At 35.0% G+C, this 23074-nt stretch overlaps 1 protein-coding gene across 6 annotated transcripts in view; it reads right to left on the reverse strand.

Annotated features, from left to right (window-relative positions):
• Positions 1 to 8466: 8466 nt before the first annotated feature.
• LOC135208523 (uncharacterized) overlaps positions 8467 to 23074 on the reverse strand; it is a 57269-nt gene continuing 42661 nt past the window's right edge. For 3 of the 6 annotated variants that reach the window (XM_064240806.1, XM_064240810.1, XM_064240811.1), the window contains exons 4-5: positions 21838 to 22115; positions 8467 to 18415 (exon numbers count right to left, since the gene is read on the reverse strand). In XM_064240806.1, the coding sequence (XP_064096876.1) occupies positions 18382 to 18415; positions 21838 to 22115 (312 nt within the window). In that variant the 3' untranslated portion in view covers positions 8467 to 18381. Of the gene's footprint in view, positions 22116 to 23074 lie in introns of all 6 variants that reach the window. The other 3 variants (XR_010313184.1, XM_064240809.1, XM_064240807.1) reach the window with 3 other exon arrangements.

Genomic DNA, 23074 nt, shown 5'->3' on the forward strand with positions numbered 1-23074 from the left:
ATCCATCGAGAAAGAGGGAAGAAATGCTGTCATAAGTTACGTAACGAGTGCGTTTCGAAACCTTTTCTCTGAGTAAGTTGGCCGTCTTCAAAAAAGGAACTTTTACATTATAAGTACCAAATTTATTCAACCTACGTAGAGCAGAATACACTTAAAATTTGTGTGTTGATATAATATGTATTCTGAATAAGCGTTATATTTATGAAATGCATAGATAAAAAGTTATTGCGAAAAAACCGTGTTACAGAGGCCCTGAATCTCATAGTAGTGGTTATTCAGCAACAGGCCCAACGGCTTTACGTGACTTCCGAACCACGTCGAGAGTGAACTTCTATCACCAGAAATACACATCTCTCACTCTTCAATGGAATGGCCGAGAATCGAACCCGCGACCACCCAGGTGAGAAGCAAACACCAAACCATTAATGATTGGTCCAGCTACTCTGGGGAAGTAAAATCTCTTTTTTTTAGTAGTTTTTTTTTTTTTTTCTTTTTGGTCAACGGTTTTATGTTGAACTTTATTTATGTCACTAACCGTACTTTCCATTTCAGGTCATAGTACATTGGTGTATCCGTTAGAAGAAACTAATAGGCAGTCCTGGTACAACTGTTGAGATCGACGAAGCAAAGTTCGGCAAGAGAAAGTGTAATGTGGGCTAGGTTGTCGAGGGCGAGTAGGTTTTAGGTGGGGTCTGTAGGCAGACCAGAGAGTTTTTTGTAGTGCCAGTAAGAGACAGGAGTGCCGGAACTTTGCTTATCATTATTAAGGACTACATTGTACTGTGGACCACTGTTATTTCTGACTGCTGGAAGGCTTATGATTGCTTGGCGGACGAAGGCTACATTCACCTAACTGTCAACCACTCCATCAACTTTGTGGGCCCGTAACCAGTGCCCATACAAATACAATATTGAAAGGGGGTGGAGGGAACTTCGTGAGGCAACGCCTCGGTATAGCCGTAGAAGGCAGAGTCAAAATATACAGGGTCTGCTCACGAGGCGGTACTAAAACCTATCCCCGCCCCTTGTGAAACGTCATCAGTTACAAAAGGGCCATATCTTTATGAAACTATATTTACGATAACATTTTCATATAACTATTTTTGCGATGGCGTTTTTTTATATAAATTTTTCTCTTACATGTTGCCATATACTACGTTAAAGTACTAAGAATGCTCTTTCAAATAATATATAGCACATTACAATTACGATTACTTTCAAACCCACAAGCGAGCACAGAAAAAATTATCTACGCACACAAAAATGTGCAATGACTTCATCCGTCAACCTGCATACATTCACGTTTTGTAGCGTATCTGACTAAGGGATGATGATAGAAAGAAACTGAAAAATGAATTAGAAAGCTGATAAAATCTAGTATATAATGCATAAATAAAATTGATAGGTGTTCTCAGAAATTTTCGAGGAATTCTAGGTCAAAGACGGACCAAAATGTTTAAATTTTATGTAAATATTTACCACATTTTTCTCACATAATTTTTCATCTTATTACATTTTGCCATTTACCATGTAAAAGTACAAAGAATGCCCCTTCAATTGGTATATGACACATTACAATTACAATTATTTTCAAACCCATAATTGCGCATAGAAAATGTTATCTACGCACGCAAAAATTATAAAAAATTAAGCGTTCGTGGGAGATCTGAAATCTAGCCCCGCCCCTTGTGAAACGTCATCAGATACATCCAGCCATACTGACGAATACCTTTAGTACTTTTTTGGAAAATATTATAATCGTTTGAGGCATGCATAATTAATACCTTTATGTATACAGTTTGTATTATACGTAAACTTATGTGTTCGGAAGTATATTTATGTGATATAAAATGCTAATGAGACATTTGCTGGAAATGTGTTCCCTGTATATCATTTTTTTCATCATTTATTCCTTCGATACCTTATATCGTATATGATGTAATTCTTATACTTTTGATATTGTTTTCCTTTTTGTGGCCAAGTCGTGCAAATGCAACTGCCAGTTTTTACACTTCCTGTATCCACATTTTCTTTGTATTTATTGCATAACAATAAGTATTCACAATAAGATTTGGAAAATATAATTAATCTATAATTCTAACCTTTATCGTAAAAAAAGTTTCTTTTCAAAGTGAGGTATGAACACAGTGACAGAACGAAATACATTTCTTGAGAATTATTTAAAATCTTGATAATATTACTACCTCAGAGAGAGAGAGAGAGAGAGAGAGAGAGTTATCATGTTAAAAGAAATGGACTTGAAGAGAATACAGCAAACCAGTATATAGGTAAGTAAAAAAATAAGTAAAGAATAAACATATGAAGAAAGCTGGAGTAGCTATGTGTGTTCAAACTGGTACATTTAGTGCAATAAAACAAGGTTTGGTGACTAAATGAGAGAATGGGTATTAATAAAATCAAACATGTGACCTCTACAGATTTTATCATCAAGATTTGATGAAAAACACCATGTGATATGGATGAAATGTATAAAAACTAAGGGTTCTTTAAGTAATTCAGTGGAGAAACACGGGAGTTTTACTATTGTGACATCACAGTATTAGCTCCGCCCCCACTGCCGAGTTGAGCAGACCCTATATACTTTGAATGGGTATTAAAAAACATCAAGCATGTGGCCTCTTTACAGGTTTTATCAAGATTTTATTTTTTTTTTTTAAAAACCATGCGATATGGATTAAATGTATAAAAACTAAAGCTTCTTTAAGTAATTCAATGGAGAAACACAAGCAGTGTTACTCTTCTGACGTCACAGTATTAGCTCCGCCCCCACGGCCGAGTTGAGCAGACCCTATTACTTTGACTCTGGTAGAAGGTACAACTTTGTCGGGTACTTGGCAGAGGCGTACTTTAAAATCCATTTCTAAGAACCCTAAACGAGGCTCCACGCCTTCGTGAAAGCGGCTGCTGAACTCTATCCTCCACCCCTTTAAGGTAAGGTTCCTAATCTTTATGTACTTTTAGTTATATTGATTGTGTTTTGGTGTTCCAAAGGTTTAGTGCTTTTGATGTTGGTGTATTATTGGGAATTATTTACACCATATCCAGCATGGCTTACCAACTCGTACCTCTGCCTTCCTCTTCCAGTACCCCCACCCCGCCCGCCCCCCACCCCCTTACCGGACATAAGGCTCCCTGTTGGTTCCGTATCCCACACCCCCTACCAGCATTCAAATATGGCAGTTTGTTACGTTTCTTGGCCCCCCGAACCAAAAACTTCGAAGATTGTTTAGTCGATGTAGACTATTTTGCCGGTCGACTGTAACTAATAGGTATGTTATTTACCTATGAACTCTGTATGTTGGTACAGCGCACCCCCTTGTACCATCATGCAGTCTTCAAAGGTAAATTACGGTTTAATTACAGTCGACCGAATAAATAGTCTATTACTTTAAATTCTTGCTCAGCAGGTAAATTAACATAGGAAAACGTCAACTGTTTTCTAATGTACCACGGAATGCGAGCTGAGAATTACCGTAAATTAACAGGTACGACCCGAAAAAATATTAACAAGCTCCACCAACCTGGACTAAAGCGAAACCAGCCTTAGGTACCTATAGTCGATTCATTTAAGGTAGATTCTTGTGCCTACGAGACGTTTGTTTTGCGGCCTCTGATTGGCTGGTAGCGGGAGGCAGACTGCTCGCTCAGTGGGTCATATTTTCGTTTGTAGCTTAGAAAAACTAGCAATATGTTTACATTTCTTCATTTATCTCACGTTTTACAAAAGATAGGAAAGTTTTGGTCATACCTAAGGATTCGGTATTAATGTACAATTAAATAATCTTTTTTGAAATCAATAAGTTAAAATACAAAGGAATTACAACGAGTAAGTGAAGGGAGAAACATTTCATTCTTATACCTGTTTTTATTCATCATCGGATTTTGCATAATTCATGAGATCAAGATAAAATAAAATCTTGTGTTATCAAACAATAAAATCACCCTGAATACGCTGGTGCTTTCAGATTTTAGATGCGTGTAATATGTAAAGAGAAAATGAAGAATATGTCTTATTATGTTGCATTCGTGCTTGACTCGGTTTGACAATAGTGCCGAGACATCGTTGGGTGGTCCTCTCAGCTAGAGCCGTTGGCGTGTTGGCAGTTGCCAATTGGCGATATGAGAAGTTTGCAGTTTCGAGACTATGTATTTACCGAATTATTATGTCCTTATATTTTCTATAAATAAATGCATAGAATTCCCATTATGACTTTCGAACATTTTTACTCAAATATCATATATGTCGTATTTCTGGACATATCTGATAAAAAAGTAAATAATCAGATGGATTGCATCTAGTATCGTTAGTTGGAGGTGTAGGCTGGCCGCGGGCGGGGAAATTCAGTCCAGGAATGAATTTGAAAATCTACGGACCTACTTCGCACTCTTCAGCTCCATCCCTTAGTTTTTAATGAGGTTGGTTTCAAACATATGTTTCTAATTTTCTTATATGAATATATTTTCAAACTTAAGAGATATCAGAGACTTAATTGAGTGATATGAAATAATAATCTCAGTGGAGCAATAAACAGCAACGAACTAAGCAAGATTTTTTTTTCTTTTCAAGCAGATGTCTCAAGAATGACAGCATCATTCGTCGCACCGTTTCCAGATTTGCAAGTCAAGCTCGCAACATTATAATGAATGCATCGTTACTTCAGCTCACAGTGGGGAGCAGACTCAAGAAATGAAGTATTTGAGAAGACCGCCAAAGCTACAGGAGTGCCAACCAACACAGTGAAAAAATCAAGCGACAGTCATCTGAGTGTGGTAACGTCCCCTTCGCTTCACCTGTATATCCCAGGAAGAGGATCCGAGTGAAGGACAAGGTGGATAGTTTTGAAAATGAGTGTATTCGGAAGGAGAATTTGTCTTTTTACGAGAGAGGAGAGCTCCCAACGTTAGATGCCCTACTGGAAAAAGTGAAGGAAGACCCGGCTAAAGTTTAATGGTGGAAGAACAACGTATGGAAAATTGTGAGAGGGCTTGGATTCCGTACAAAAAGTGACGAGTGGAAGAGCAAATTTTAATGAAACGTGATGATATAGTGGCAGCGAGAACTGAATACCTACGGTTAATTGAAAAGAATAGGAATTGTAGTCTAACTGAACGTAAACCTGAAGTATTCCTTGATGAAACTTGGATAAACCAAAATGAATGTGTACGTCAGTGTTGGACAACGGGTGAAGGCGAAATAGGACCCAAACTTAAGACTGAAAGGGTCAAGATTTATTGTGGTGCACGCGGGGAGTGAGAAGGGGTTTGTCAAAGATGCGCTATTGTTGTTTAGGTCAAAAAATGGTGCCAAAGGGGACTACCATGATTCCATGGGCCATGAAAGGTTTTTAAAGTGGTTTAAGGTACAACTATTGCCTAATATAGAAGATAGATCTCTAATCATAATGGACAATGCTCCATACCACAGCAAAATAGAAAATAAAGTGCCAACAACCAGCAACAGAAAAAGTGAAGTCATAGAGTGGCTTTCTTCTAATAACGTCACCCACGACCCATCAGCAACAAAGCCAAAATTGCTGCAGATTGCCAAGTGTCACAAAGAAAAACAGAGGTATGTGATAGATGAGATAGCCCGTGCAAATGGTCATGAAGTGCTCAGGCTGCCACCATATTATTGTCAGTTTAACCCCATAGAACTTATTTGGGCTCAAATAAAGGGGGATATCAGAAAAATAACTCTAATGCAAATCAATCTTTGAAAAACTGTTGAGCAGCTTACGAGACTGGCGATAGACAAAGTTACAACAGAAGACTGGAAGAAATGTTTTCACCACGTTAAGAAATTAGAAGATGATTATAGGAGGAAAGATGTTGCTAGAGAGCATATGTTTGAAAGTTTGTTATTGACATTGGAGATGACGAAACTGACAGTGATGATATTGATATTGGGAGGATGACACTGACAGTGATGATATATATCAATGATTTTCCATTATTTTTTTTTTAAGTTGAAGACCTAACAGTGTTTCTATAGTTTTCCAGTTTTTAGATAGGCAATTTCATAACTACAGTATATCCATATGAGTTTCCTTTTTTTTTAATATTTAATGGCATAACAATGTACATATCTGTTTATAAATTTTTTTTACTTGGTTTTAATAGAAAAGGGATATCAATGTATCTTTATAATTTCCCATTCTTTTTGTTCCAATAGGTAATGACATGACTATGTATATATGCATGATTTTCCTTTATTTATTTTTTAAATAATGATGACGTAAGAAAATTTGTAAAATTTTAATTTCTTTTTGTTCATATCGATAGCCTAATGACATACCATGTAAGCCTACTGTGTATGAGTTTCTGTTTATACATAATATATCTGCAGAATGAATTTCCATTCTTTTTGTATAAAAAGATGATGATATAACAGTCTTCTGATTAGTCTCATTATCCTACATGTACTATATATATATATAATTATGCAGGGCTGTGGGAACGGTTACGGGAGCTATACTAACTCAGGTAGAATTAAGTGATTCAAGAATAATCAACTACCTCTCAGGAGAAAACTAAGCAAATTTTTCCTAAACATTGTTGTAGACATGTTGTCAAGTGTAACATGTATATAAAGGAGATAAACATTCTGGTGTAAGAGTAACTCAAGCAATTCTGAAAAAGACAGTATATTATATTCGTTACATCGTCAACAAATTTATTGGTAAGAAATAAACATTTGTACTTTTGTTTATTGAGTGAACATATGAAAACCATAAGAAGCTTTTGATGTTAATGGCCAGAGAAACAAGTTCTGTTATTATCAGTGAGCCTCATAAAGCATGTACATTTCTCACTTAGACTAAACTTGAAGCCAACACCCAGATGCATCCATCTGATTATTTACTTTTCTTTTATCAGATATGTCCAGAATACGGACATATATAATATTTTAGTAAAAATGTTCGAAAGTCATAATGGGAATTCTATGCATTTATTTATAGAAAATGTAATGACATAATAATTCGGTAAATACATAGTCTCGAAACTGCAAACTTCTCATCGCCAATTGGCAACTGCCAACACGCCAACAGCTCTAGCTTAGAGGACCAGCCCCACGATATCTTGCGTCTCTCGGCACTACTGTCAAACCGAGTCAAGCACGGATGCAACATATACATATTCTTCATGTTCTCTTTACATATTACACGTATTTAAAACTGAAAGCACCAGCCTAGTTCAGGGTGATTTTATTGTTTTAAAACACAAGATTTTCTTTTATCTTGATCTCGTGAATTATGCAAAAATCCGAGATGAATAAAAAACAGGTATAAAGAATGAAATGTTTCTCCCTTCCACTTCTACTCGTTGTAATTCCTTTGTATTTTGTTTTAACTTATTGATTTCAGGAAAAGATTCATTAATTGTACATTTAATACTGAATCCTTTGGTATGACCAAAACTTTCCTATCTTTTGTAAAACGTGAGATAAATGAAGAAATGTAAACATATTGCTAGTTTTCTAAGCTACAAACGAAAATATGACCCGCTGAGCGAGCAGTCTGCCTCCCGCTACCAGCCAATCAGAGGCCGCCAAACAAACGTCTCGTAGGCTCAAGAATCTACCTTAAATGAATCGACTATAGTAGTAGTTAACCTCAATAAAAAATGAAAAGTCAGGGCACGTCACATACAAAGAGCACAAACAATGCTACATATTAAAGGATTAAATTGCACTGACGTTAGTAATGGCAGTTATACGAATAATGAAACAAACCTGCCTAGATTAATCCCGAAAATACTCCAATGAAAACGGGAGAAAATGGAGGAGTGCTTACTTGACAGGTGAACTTGACGGACCGGCAGCCGGCGACTGGACTGAGTAGTAGTAGTAACTGAAATAGAACTACTTACAACGGCGCTCCCTTCCCCTCAAGGTCTTCTTGGTTCCTAATGGCCACCGACTCCCATAAACACAGTTGCGGCCACATTACATTAACCTCGTGAGTTGAATGCACTGTGAATGAAGTGATACGAAAGAGTGGACGGTACGATGTTAGAGAATATGAATGGAAGTACAGAAAAGGAGTGAAAGGAGTTGCAGCTAGGGGACGAAATCGGGCTGCAAAGAACCTTAAGTAATGCCTACATTGTACTGTATGAGGTAAACTGGCGGCACTACTCCGCTATGTTACCCTCGTGAGGGGTAGAGCTTCGTAAATTGACAGCTTTGCTTTATAATCTTTCTCCTTCATGGTTGTTATTACATTATTCACAACGGTACTGTACTCCCTCGTTTTTTAACATTTATAAACGTCTTTAGCTTAACCCTTGAACCATTACCTACCCGTATCTGCAACGTGAACCCCAAAAAAGCTAGTGACGTTTCTGAACTAATTACCAAAAAAACGATCAATATTATTCTTCGATGGATAATATTCTCATTACTAAGCTCTTTCTTTTGACAGGTATATCATAATGAAAGCCCGGTTAAACAGGAATGCTATATTTTGGTTAAGGCTTTTTAAGAAAAAGCCCCTTGAAGGCGAGGATACATATATCACATGTTGGGGTTTCTGTCTCTGCTCACCCTACCACCCTTGGACCAATCCAGCACACTTTTAACAATGTTAATAATGACAGCTTCTTTGGAGCCTTTCATATATATACAAATAATACATTTTGGTGAGAGGCATTTGAACATGTTTATCAGCAAACATCCGAGAGTAATTTACTTACAATCCACTCATTCTCTTTTATATACTAGTTCTTCCTTCCATTTTATCAAGATATGGTATATTCACTCGTTAAAATGAAAGAATCTATTTTATGTGGCAGTGACATGGAGTGCTTTGCATAGCCTTTATTTGTAAGTTTAATTGAAGTCATTAGTTTCATAGTAAATGTCACTTTTTTTTTTTACGTTTCATAAAATAGATTTTCAAAGAAAAAAATTACGAAACATTCTGCTGACTGTAGGTTATTTCAGACACCTAACAGATTGACAGTAGTGTAGTACATAATTACAAAGGCATAACTTCAAGATAACTCATAGGAAGAAAGCTTATTGTGTACATAATGAATTAAAAGGTTCTCATACCAGAGTGCACAAGCATCTCTATTGACTTTTTGTTATCTACTTTTGCATTCGCAGAAATTACTCTTAAATAAATATAAAAGTAAATTAATGTGCAACAGTGGGTGGGGAAATCAAGCTGATAAACTGCTATGTAAGTGTACAGATAATAATCTCTTAAAAACCTGAGAGCTGATTCAGTGTATTATGGTTACAAATTGTTTGGTCCTACTTTTCGGAGTTTTTATTTTTTTCAGATCCTGGCAAGGTGTGACACCTGTTACCCACCCTTAGAACTACTGTCAATAGCCTTATCAAGAAGTCACTGTAATTCAAGTAATGCTTTCTTAGTCTCTGACAGAAAAAAAAATTCTGTGAGCAATAAGGTTGTCTTTATGCATGTTTTTAGCCTTTTTCATTAACATTAATATACTGGTCCTTACTATAACAAATCTACTCCAGGTATAATGCAACTTTAGCTGGTGTAATAACAAATCCAAAACATCTTTGTCTAACATTTTCCTTGTAACCATTAACTTCCTAAATAACCGAATGACCCAAAATGTACAAAAACTCGGAGCACTGACAACCAAAATACTTGGAATGTTTATGGCATTGTTTCTGCTACATAGCTTAGTGTTTTGGGCCTGGACTAACAATTGACTGAAACTGTGATTAAACTACCTGATTGTATTCTATCAATTTGACAGGTTGAAAATTGTAATCACCCTGCTAACAACCCCACCCCCCTTCTACAGTTCCCTGAATATGTCCATAATGTAAGTATGAAGACAGTATACATACTGCAAACTGAATGATCTTGTTTGACAAATGATTACTTTAGAGTATAGTATGTATATTCTTTCTATTATTAAGGACTTGATTTAGCACACTGAACTCATCAATATGGAAATGACTTGATAATATATCCTATTATGCTACATCAGTTTCATGTCATTCTAAAAAGTGGACCGTATCACAATCTTGAGCAATATCATAAATATGTACAGTATTTACTCCACCATGCCATACTGAAAATGGATTGTTACTACTAAAGACCTACTGTAATATCAATCATAACCATGTTACAAACCTTTTACTCTTTGAATATACACTATATTATAATGGTGTGATTAAATACTGTACCACAACATTATTTCTGGGGAAATCCTCATTCTGAAATGAAATCATAACTACTGTTCGCACAGGTTGCAAAAGCATGGGGAACTTTAGCTTCCAACCTCTTTAATCTTGCTAGTAATCTGAATATGAATTTGGAGAGAAGGGACTGATAAACAGGTAACATATGTCAATGCCACCCAGTATTTTAATTTACTGATAATTTTATTTAAAAAAAAGGGGGGGGGGGGGGGGGTGTTCCTCACTGTGGTTTCATGAACTTTTATGCAGTAAAACTCAATTAGTTCAGCACTCCATAGTGAATCTTATAACCTATATAACCTTATTGCTCAACCTTGAAAAATACTGTTGTTGATGATACCAAAGTAAAATCAACAATGATAATAATAATATGTATCAAATTCAGAGTCCTCATTTTTAATCAAGTCCAAACAGGATGAATAAAAAATGGATGGGAAAACTAAGTGGCCTTATCACAAACGAAACAGCAGTCCTCAACGAAGCAGAAGGGAAATATACCTAAGAGAAAATGTGAGAGTTTACCAAGTGAAATTCAACAAAACGAGCAATCCTGGCAATTATGCCTTCCCAATTGCAACTGATAACACCAGCTCTCAAAAATCTGAACTCTAAAACATAGTGAGACAAATATTATCAAACATATTTTCAATATTTTATCAGTAATGACAACTACTGTACTGTAAATTACTTTTCTATGGTAATATGATGGCAGTCTGAGAGTACTACAGCATTTGGATAGTAGACGGTACAAAGGAAAATAATAAAAAAGCAGGGTGCGAGTTAAAACCCATCGTGGTCCATGGGGTGGCAAGGAGAGGCCAAAAGACGCTCAGCAGAATAATAATGAAGGATCAAATCAGAGAGACAGTGCACTGATCTATTCCGCATCACTAGATCACATCTAATGACTTGCAATTACACTGGACGACGTCATTTGCAAACCATCACTGATTTTGAGATTCAAAAGTATCTCTTTAGCGACAGAAACTAAATTGCAGACGACAGTAAAGTTTAGATATCGTATATATTTTGATAATTCATCAGTCACTGGTTCAAAATGAATGATGGTTTTTAAATCTTACAAAGATTGTACATTAATTCACCTCTAACATACATTTGTATTATATCTTGTTTTGATACTGACATATGGAGAATTCACACCTGGAGTCTGAGATTGGTCAGGCTAAAGCACCACTCCATCGAGCAATGAAAGAGTATATCTTATATATCTAGATATATATAGTACATATATGGCTTTCTTAAATACAGAGTACTTAGCTTTATTAACACTGTTTTGTCCACACAATTTACAAAAACGAGATTCAGCTATTCTTGTAGTGACTCTTAAATCCATTAAGCTAACTGTCAAATGCCAATGTGCAGAGGTTTTCTCGGTGGTATACAAATGTCATCTTTGGTCATTGTGACTGACCATTTGGATTACTAGGATGCAAAGAGAATTTGTTTATCTAATCTGACATTATGCCCAGTTAGGAAAAGAAAAATACTGATCTAAGAGCCTTGATATTACATTTTGGCTGTCTGAGAACTGATCCCTGGAGTCTTGATATTACATTTTGACTGTCTGAAAACAATTTGCTTACTCTTTATCTAAAACATTATTCAAAATTACCTTTTCCTCTCTGCTGAAGAGAATGCTATATATAAATGTCCATTCCAACTCTACTGACATCTTAATAACTATCAGCACCATTGACATCTTACAAATCTTTTACTGTAGTTTAACAGGAGATTCTGATTTTATAATTTCATTTTACTTTACCACCTTTATATTCTATACTTCACCACTACCCTTTCAAAAAATGCAGCCAGTTTCTCCAGATGTCTACATCAAACCTTTACACAAAATCCATTTTTTTTGTTACAAAACATTTATAACACTAACAACCAATACAATTTCCAGTCACAGAACATTTCCCTCCATTTATAACCACTTGACTAAAATGCCTTGCCTTTATATCTCTGCGGGTAACAGTGAACTATACTGTAATGCCTTCTCAAAAATTGTTCACCTAAATCAGATCCTAAAATGGGAATAAGACTACCGTGTATATCTTCAGAGGGGCATTATACAGTACCAAAGAAGGGACACTACAGTGACAGAAGCCTTGATTTTTGTTTTTTGTGCTTTTTACATCATTACATACTGAATTCCTACGGTAAATAAAAAAAATGACAGAACAGCAATGCAGTTCACAAGCTGCAAAGAATGCTATATAGTTAAAAGGGTATAGTATAAAAAACTATGAACTCACTCAGAAGTACACATAATAAGCCTTTTTAAAAGTCTGCTTCAAGTGAATGTCCTTCTTTCAACAATAATGAAAATACTTGCCTAAATTAGAGCATGTGACAAACTTTACTTGTCAACAATTTTGTTACCCTAATGTAGGCAGGTATTTTTATCATCAACAATGAAAAAAAATACTTGCCTAAATTAGACTTTTGTTGTCAACAAAGGCAATGTCAAATGATACCTCAAAGATGAAATGGAGGTTTACTTCTGCACATATACTGATCTCTATAAGAAATAAGACTAAAGCCAGCTGCCCAACTGCATCAGTAATACTATTATGTGATTGGAAGACAATGTTCTGTGACAAACAAAATCTGACAGTGGCTTTCAAAGTTGAGTCAGAGACACACTTTACATTTTGTACCTGAATGCTGTGTCTTAAAGCGAATTTCAGTCTGTTCAGTGTTGTCTTATCTTCATGCATCAAACTTATCAAACAGGAAATACAAAATATGAATTCTACTGCATTGTATGAACAAAGGAAAAAGTGGAGTTGGAATATCTAAATTCAGTTTCTGGTCCAAATAAATGAATATTCACTAACAGAACTGTATCCCATTCCTTACCCGACTCATCCTATTAAGTAGTCCAGTCCATTTACAGTCATTCTCTAAGCAATATCACCTCCTACAAACAGCATTAAATTTCTATGGATCCAACTAGGCATGATCTATCATTAGAAACTTAGCACATCACAAAAGCGGTAACGCTGAATTGCCACCCTACAATGAAACTGCTACTCTTACATATTCATTTCTAGTTTTTGATAACCCATAAGCCCCACTTCTTTGGAAACCCTAATCATCATCCTTATAGAATTAGATATCTTTTAACTCTTCTATTAAATGATACTCATAATGTAACTTCTGTTAGCTCCTATACACTCTTATGCAAGTTTTTTTTTTTTTGTCTCACTGCAACCACTACTACTAATTCTTGACTCCTAGGGTCTGTCGAAAGTTGTACATAGTTAAATTCAGTTTTTTTGTAAATAATATTCTCTTGTACTTAATAACTTTAGTGAAATCTGCTCATCAATATCATAATTATATAATCTACCGAACACATATCGCTCTAACCACTCCTACTTACATTTTTTTCTCTCAAAAATTACAAGGACTGAATGTTCAATTTGAATATGCTTGGATGTGTGTGTGTGTGTGTGTGAGAGAGAGAGAGAGAGAGAGAGAGAGAGAGAGAGAGAGAGAGAGAGAGAGAGAGAGGCTGCACCCTTTTAAAACAGTAATTCAGAACAAGAAAGTTTTATGGAGAATCAGGTACACTGTACATTTTATCTGGAAACCACTTCATGAACTGATGAGAGAGAGAGAGAGAGAGAGAGAGAGAGAGAGAGAGAGAGAGAGAGAGAGAGAGAGAGAGAGAGAGAGAGAGAGAAAGAATCTACAGTAGGTTCCCAAAATCTATGCTCAGTTAATCTTGAGGACTGACCCTTCGAAAATAAAAAGATAAAAAAATTCATCCTCTTGACAAAGTGGGAAAAAGATTGTCAAAAAATGATTAACTGAAGTTTCTTACATTGGCAAATGAGCAGCACATAACATGATAGTAGCTTGTCAAGGTCCAAACAACAGAAAAAAATATTAAAAATAAGAATGCAGCACAAGAGGCAATCTTTATAGTACCCATAATCTCCCAGATAGGTCCAGTGATGAAAGTGAATTGGTTTCCAGTATGCCAAAGACTCAAGAGACCTTAGGCTAGATTCATGAAATGCAGTAATTTTAAACACAAGTTTGTAAGACTGGAATTTGTAACAATTTGAACACAAGACTTCATACTGCAAGAACACTTGCGTACCACTATAATACTGTGACATTCTCAAAAACTTCTCACAGCCAGATTTTTCATAATCCTTCTGATTTTCAAAAGAACAGCATACAACACTTAATGAATCTAGGCTGAGATCAGAAAGAACACTGGAAGACTATCATATATCATAAAACTTTTCATTCATATATTTCTTAATTATAAATTATTGTAAGATTATCCCACAGGATACTTGAAAATAAGTATAAGCATCAATTAAATCTACATAACTTCAGACAACATATGGTCAATACCTTCATCATACTCTCACATAACCCTCTGCTATCTACAATGCAGATTGTTTGGTGCAAGACATTTCCATCCTGCTTTAAACATGAGTAAGCTTTATATTCAAAGTCAACTTCATTATGCACATGAAAATAAGTTAATAAACAGATCTATGCATACAGCCAAGATTAGCAGTTTCTCTTATATATATCACCAGGCTATCACTTTTACTAAACCATCATATAGCAATGACATGGCAAATAGTTTCAACATGATTTCCAGATTCATCTCTATATTGTACGCTACTTAGCTGATGGTGTAACTTTCATATGACGTGAGAATTCAATTCAAAATCCAGTATATACTATTCCAACAGTGACCAGTTTTACATCCTTCACTTATAAATGTACTCACCATTCACAAAATAGAGCAAAACTGACTCTCATGGTATATTGAGATTTTACTTTTTTGGAGTAAAAATGTACAAAACACGCAGTGATAATGCAATACAGTTAAAGATACCAAATACACTGCAACTTACTGTATATATAATGATCATTCAAGACAGTGGAACACCAAAGTTTTCTACCCCTTTATAAAGTATAAAGAAATGGTATATAAAAGATAACAAGTAAAATTGAAAATTATTTTCTGGAAAATTCATATGACTGTAAACTAACCTTAGAAAAGTTATGATATCTACACTGATTTGCCTTGTGATTGTTGATCAATTTAGATATGTAAATTATCAATTAGGATGTAATACTGATGGCTCTAAAGCTACAGCAACATCCAATACACAGAAAATGACAGACCTGTTCCTCTTGTAGAAGTCTGTTTATTTGATACAATCTTGAAATCATAGTCAGTCTTTGAATCTACTCTAACATGGTACTATTTCTGATACTGTATAGCAGCAGCATTACATTTTTATACCAAAAACTCTTATACACTTTCTGTAGAAATTTCTTTCCCTCAAATGAAAGAACCCAGCTTCTTTTTCTTATTACTGGGATGAGTACTACAATAAACATGTCGCTGCATATCAAGACAGGAAATCAATGTAGCTTTCATAATCATTTCTCTGTGCCATGAGGCTTCTATTGTTACAGTGGTTTTAAGCCTCGAGTCTTTTATGAATACAATGCTAACAGATTATCAAACTGCAATGCACCAGCAATCTGAATATATATTGCAAATAAAATTTATAACACAGACACCATACTTAGACAAAATAAAAATAACTATAGTGCAGTGCAAACTTTTATGGGTGTTGCTCATACTTTGTAAATCATCTTGGTGAAACATTTGGAAAAATAAATATATTTAACCCTCTACAAATAATAAATATACACAACACAGAAAGTCATTTCAATAAAAGATATGTATCAGATGACAAATTATCTAAGCAAAACTGACTGTGCCACATTTGAAAGAAGGAAAAGTCTTCTGCACTGTATTGCACAATTAGTTTAAGAAACTAATTATCTAACCCACAAGAGCAAAACATTATCATCTACCCTGAACCAGATACAGATTAGGCCCTCGGAACCTCCAACTTGATTTAAAATACCATTGGCAAAAGTATAACATTACTGGACGTTTATCATTCAGTCTACCTATGAGTCAATGAATGCCATTTCAAAGGTAAGGGCACTGACTGCCACTACTAACAGCATTATTTCTATACAATTCATGTTTCTTGAAAGCTACTGCTATTCCTCCTAGTAAACAGGATCTAAATTCTTATGCAAAGACACCAAGATTTGGACCCTATGTCATTAAAACTTCAATCCAAATGATATTATTCCTTTCACATATCAATCAAATACTTTCTATCAGTTGGTAATACTAACAATTGACATATGCCAAGCAAATAAAAAATGGGTAAAGGAATATATCCTCATGTAATCATCTTAAGTCCAATTTCTATAACTACCACTAACAATTAGGTACACTATAGATTTCTGAGTACCCTATGACTCTTATCAAAAGAGTCGTTTGAGAATGGACACTCTTCAAGCCCCTACAACCTTGGGTCTTATTTAAGCCTCCTGCAGCAACAGATCACCTGATGTCTACTAGCCAATGGAAAATGTAATGAGTGAAAATTCTGAACTTACCATAATTTTCAGAGTTGAGACGGGCTGCTCATCCAAAACTGTAGTCCATTAAACAATCCCAATGCACACAGATAATGCCTAGCAATACCATTATCTCAACAGACTAGAGCTAAAGACATCACACTGAAATTATTATTCTATTCTACAATCGTATTTATTTTTATTTACACATTTTTACTGTGTACATTTACATTTAATTGTACGCGATCCTAATTCATATGGATATGTTTCATGGTTTGAATATGGCTTATCTGAGTACATGTGAGAACCCTGGTACCCACGTCACAAAGTGTAGATACTAGTTTATTCAGGGAAATAGAAACAATAAGACACAACTACAATCACACATGTAACATTCAAATTTGCACTGCATCTAAGCTTGAGAATAATAATAGTGCTTTAAACTCGAATACTGTGAGATTGTACTTGCAATTGAATAGATTACTATCAATTAACCAGTAGGCACAATAGTTACTTATAATACTGATGTCATTCAAAAGAGAGCATGAAACCAAATCCATTGAAAGTTAAGAAAAAGAACGAGGTCCAATAGTTCAAATGTAAAATTAGCAACTACAGTTCTTGATATCCATTTGACCAAACCCTGTTGATCATGATCATGCAACCAATAGCAATGTTGTTGAATGAAGTGTTCTTTACATGAGAACATGTTATAAGTGTTGCTAAGTTTCAAACTTGTTTCACACAACATTCACAATATCTTGGTAGAAAGAACAGGAATAATAAGTGTTCCACAATGACCCTTAATTCTCCTCCTCCTCTTTGGTTGAACATAATGAGGTCTGATGTCCACATTCACCCATTAAGTCTACCAAAAATTTTATCTTAGCATTTCCACTTAAGACACTAATTGATTTACAGTTTTTCTTGATATCCTTGCTTTTTTTCACTAGTTTATAGACTGGTAAGTACTGTAATTTACCATCAGCATGAAGTATTTCCTGATCATTGCAGAAAAATTTATATATAATTTGACAGATAAGAAAAAACAAAAGTTTGTTGAGTTTCACTAATTAAAGGTCATTTTACCCTTGATGTAGATCAACTTGGAGACAAGGCGAGAATCTAGTGAGTCACATCCGGCTTCTTTGGTTTGGCCAAAGTGCTTTTATTCTAATATTCAAGATCTCTCACCTCAGCAGAAACAAAAGCAAGAAGAAGAGCTTAGAAGGAAGGAGCGGTGGGCGGCAGCCTGTACGAGCCACTACACAGCATCACTGATTGGGTAAAAAGACAAGTTTAGAAGTAGAGAAGAAGAAAACAGGAGGGAAAAAATCATACATAACAATATGAAAATCAAAAAATCTTTGTTTTGAATGATAGCAACCAATCAAGTTTGTGTGGAAGATATGAAGAATAATATATTCAGCCTGATTCATATACAGTACTGTAGTTCACATACCCTGCAGCTGCATTTAGGGTATCTAATATAATCACAGACATGCAAAATTTATTTTTCATAACTGCATTAAACCGTAACGTTTATATTAATTCCTATTGATTTTCAATTTAATGAAGCTGAAGACTATTATCTCTGTCATAAAGCTTTGTATTATGTGTAAATCATCTGTTGAGATGAAGATATAGTACTATTAGAATTGTTATGGAGCAAGGATGTCCTATGCAATATTCTTTTCTTCTACTAACTGCTGTCAGTCACATACATGCTTCAAGTGATGAGTGAACCTGAAAAAATAAAAACAATTTGTAGCTCTAAGCTCAATGTTCTTCATGCAAGAGTGGAAAAGGGATTGTCATAGTTGCTACCCTACCCTGTCCTAAGAGGAAGAAGTATTAAGACCAAAGCTTCAAGAGGCAGATGGTGTATGTATATATACACATCATTTACTGCATATGCATGTATAAAGTAGTATACAATACAGAAATGTATATGACAGATGACAATGTTGGGCATATAATAATAACACATGCAAATCATTACTCACTGATGAGGTTTTAAGTCCAAAGCATCCGAGACCTCCACCAGTTATGATTCTCCAACTCATATGGTTTCTCCAACTTAAGGCACTACAGCCCACACTGCTCTTTTCAGTGCCTCTTGGCCCTGAAACTAATTTTCAGTGTAATCCCTACCTGAAATCCTGGAGGTATCCGCTTAGTATGACACATGTAATTAGTTCGTGAGTACAATAGTCTTCATTTCGCATTTGAGAATGAGCGACTTCTAAGGAGTGGACAAGCATGATCTCATCCAGAAATCCTGAGAAATAATATGAGCTGAAATTTTTTAGGATATTTCTTACCTGCCTTAAAAGTACTACTTGTTCAAACTAGTGGTCTCCTGTTAGTGTTCTTTCAAACTTTAAGATAAAAAGTAATGGCCAGTGTTCACTGAAGGAATAGAAATCATTACCACATCGACTTGATTACACACACACACACACCTAATCAGATACTGTACTAAGAGTTTAACTTAAAATCTCTGTAGTCCAAGTAACAGTAATCAAATTGAAATCTACAACAGTACCAATTTATACTCGAAATACTCAATAAACTATAATACGTAATTCTAATAACAACAGATTTGTTTTATATCTACAACCATTAATAACAAGTTAACATGTATGTACTTTATATGTATACAGAACTAATGTACATGCAAATTTTATACAATTATATATATATATATATATATATGTATATATATATTTATGTATAAAAGTACATAGTATATAAAAAGAATACGTGTACATGTGTGTGCAAAATGATGATAAGTCTCTACTTAAGCATGTTGAATCAAAATTCATTAAAAATGATACCTTGATATTGGAATTTTCTAATAAAAAATTTTAATCTGCAACTTGACTTTTAAAAACAGAATAACAAGGGCGATAAAACTTATTTAGTCAGCAGATTCAAATGGGGAAGGAGTGCTAAGGTATCAACCTAATTTTTCAACTTATTAAATGTAAGTCCTTCCAGATCTATCACAAGGTACATACTTACATATACAGAAGATAAATAGTTATATAGGGATCATTTTTATATAGAAGCCCAAAAGTATTATGGGTTATTGAATGCATTGCAATATTTTCCTTTTATAGTAAGTCTTTTCAGCCAGAGCCAGAGAGGAAAAATTATGTAGACCTGAATGCATTTTCAGAAAAGGGATTCCAAGAAGGGTAACATACAGCATTTAAAATGTAGATTTATCGTTGTGGCCGATAAGATTTCTTAATGGCTAATATTAGTCATCATTCATGTTATATATGAAAGGTACGGGAAAAGTTAAAAATTATAAGTTAACACAACCATCAGTATATGTTCAACATATCTATTATGCATATACATATATACTGTACTCAATGATTTATGTATCATATACATGAATCAGGTATAGCCATCGCAATTTATGATGAATAAGGCATACATAAACGCAAAGAAAAGTGAAAGTGCCTTAGACAAAATATTTTGGTTTTGAAAAAGCGTTATGGGATATTTTGTGATGCTGTATCCTGCATTAAATATTAAAAAAAAGTGACACGTGTAATCCCTTCTTCTGTCATTTGATTAAGGATCAACAATAGTTTTCAAGATCAACGAAGCTTCCATTTCCCCGGTTCTTGCAGCTACTTTATACTTAGCAGTGCTTAATACAAACAAAATGTAAGTCAGAAAACAGATGAAAACAGCAAATGTCATGATTCACGTGGCATACATACTGTATAAGGGAACAGATATATACTATTTCTGACTAGCTAAGGGATGTGCTGCACCTAGTTAGAGAGACTTATTCGATGGATGTGTGCCTATACATATATTCTTTTCATATACTATGTATCCTACATATACTATATACATATATATATGAATGTATCTTTGTCTTTGCACACACATATAAATACTGTTCATACCTACTGTATATGCTAATAATATGCATGAGTAAGGTATGTGCATGCTATGGTAACATTTGACATATCACAGCCTTTTAACTGAAAGAAATAAATATCACTATAAGATATAAAATCCCAGCGAGACTAGGCAACACTAACCTCGGAAATTCAATCTATTTATGAAATTAAAATGTAAAAAATCATCCAAGAGTTCTAACAATGTTGCTGTACTGTACTGGCAATTATGCATGAAATACCAAGAACATGTTATGTAAATATCTGTTACATGTTACACTAAAATGCCATTACGCTTTACCTCAGCTGTTCATCTGGGTACATATACTAGTAACGACAAATAAATGACAATAATGAAACTTACAAATTTTCAGTCTTTCAATATATGCTTTTACATTTCATGGAATTTTGTTCAAGATTCTATGTACTTTTGACACATTCGCTGACGAGGCACAATTTGATAATGATTTCTGTCGGGTGGAAGGCGATCTCTATGAATTCTGAAGTGACTTCATGCAGCATGCAAACTTCATATGCTTAAGAGACTCAAAACTCTTCACACGATATTGGCGCAATAAAGTCTTTTTGGTGATCAACGCAGTACATAACGGCATAAACGGCACATTCACTCAAGTGCAAAAAGATTCACAACATTGATTTGGCAACTGACTTGGCCCTATCAGTGGGTGTAATTTGGCACGCACACAGTATCTCTCGTTTTCATTTTTGATCATTACACAGGATACGGTTCAATGAACACTTGCCATGATCATTCAATATACTCGTAACTTCGCATCGCAACAAGCTTTGGAAAAGACTTTCGTGGTTCCTGGTGTTTGATGCTGTATACAAGGCCATATGCAACTCAAACAGAATCTCTGTTAAGGTCATCAAGAATCTCTTCTAAGGTAGCAAATATATTGGCATGCATTTCCAACTTCAGGCAGTGCATTTATTAGAATGAATTATGTTAGTCTTCTTCAATCCTTTACAAGGCATGATTCCAGAAACTGCTTCCTGATGAAGATATGACTGAGTAGCTATATTTCATTTGCCATTCTAGGGAGTCTGGTAGACTGTTCTACCCTGGATCACAAAAAAATAAATGTAAGTGAAAATAAACCATCTTACTTCTAAAAAGCAAGCAAATGTAATAATGATGATAACTGTAATTTAAATGATGAAAATAAAACTTCATGCCAAGCCAATGACTAGTACAATGAACCCCTACGCATGTACTTGTCACTGGTCCGAAGAAGCTGGAGGGATACACCAAGGTTGAAGTTCTTGAGCTCATTGTTCAGGAGTGTCTTCAAAACTGCACTGAGGTCCTGGGCCAGTCGATGCCTTTCTCTCCTCAACAGATCAGTCAAGAGGGAGTTGAGGACTTTGCTCACAAGGGCACCACCCGTCATCTGACTCAGCCTGCAACGAACGCCCTCCAAAATCAAATCGCTGTTGAGCTCCCTCACCTCCAGGCGACCTCGACATTCCTTTAATCTTGCTCGAAGAGTAACCTGTGATAAGAGGAGCAGCTTTGTAGTTTTAACCCCATTCCACCCTTGCTCTTGCTATGGATCACGACCCCATAATCAACAAGAAACATGACCCCATTTCATAATTAACAAGGATCACAACATACAAAACCAAACCTGTTGTAAATACAAAACAACTATATAATATATTCATTCCATGAAAGTCACTGTCACAAAAAAAAATCCATTGAGCAGCTAAGAGGAAGTCCTACTAACATGCTGCTTTCCCTAATTCTTTTCATGAAAAGAAAAGTTTCAGCTCTCAAATTACATGAAAACCAATACAGTCGACCCCCTGGCATTCACGGGGATGTGTACCACAAGTCCCCACAAATAGCTAAAACGTGCGAATACTTGACACTCCTCTAAAACTGCTCATAACTGCCTATTTTGATTGTTCAAACACTAAGAGAACCTTCTAAAATGCTTATACATGAGTATTTTAATAGTTTTATTACAAAAAAATTAATTTAGAAATGAAAATTATATGAAAATACAGTAATTAGTGAATATTTATCAATGAAATGAGAATAGGAGAATTTTCAGTGAATACTGTGGATATACATATATTCCAATAAAAAAAATCAGTGAATTAGTGAAATCAGAGCAACACAACTACTGCAAACCATTTCCTTATAAATCATGCACAGAATTTATGATGGCACTGCAACTACTCTTGCACTACTTGTTAAAGGACCCCAACAGAATTGTTAAAGCTAAAAGTTGCCGTTTCAGTTAGCTGTTAATTTCTTGTGTTTTTGACGTTTTAAACATGGAATTCACAAAACAATATAGCAGGTATTCAACGTGAATGTTAGTACTAAAAATAAGTTTTGTTCTCTGCAAATTTCCAAAAGCACATCAAAATATTTGGAAGTCCTCGGAACAAAGTTAAATTGTATCAGGTTCCCATTTTGCCGAGGTCAGCAAGTGCAATGAAC

Source organism: Macrobrachium nipponense, chromosome 35 (genome assembly GCF_015104395.2).
Source record: "Macrobrachium nipponense isolate FS-2020 chromosome 35, ASM1510439v2, whole genome shotgun sequence".
Classification (NCBI taxonomy): domain Eukaryota; kingdom Metazoa; phylum Arthropoda; class Malacostraca; order Decapoda; family Palaemonidae; genus Macrobrachium; species Macrobrachium nipponense.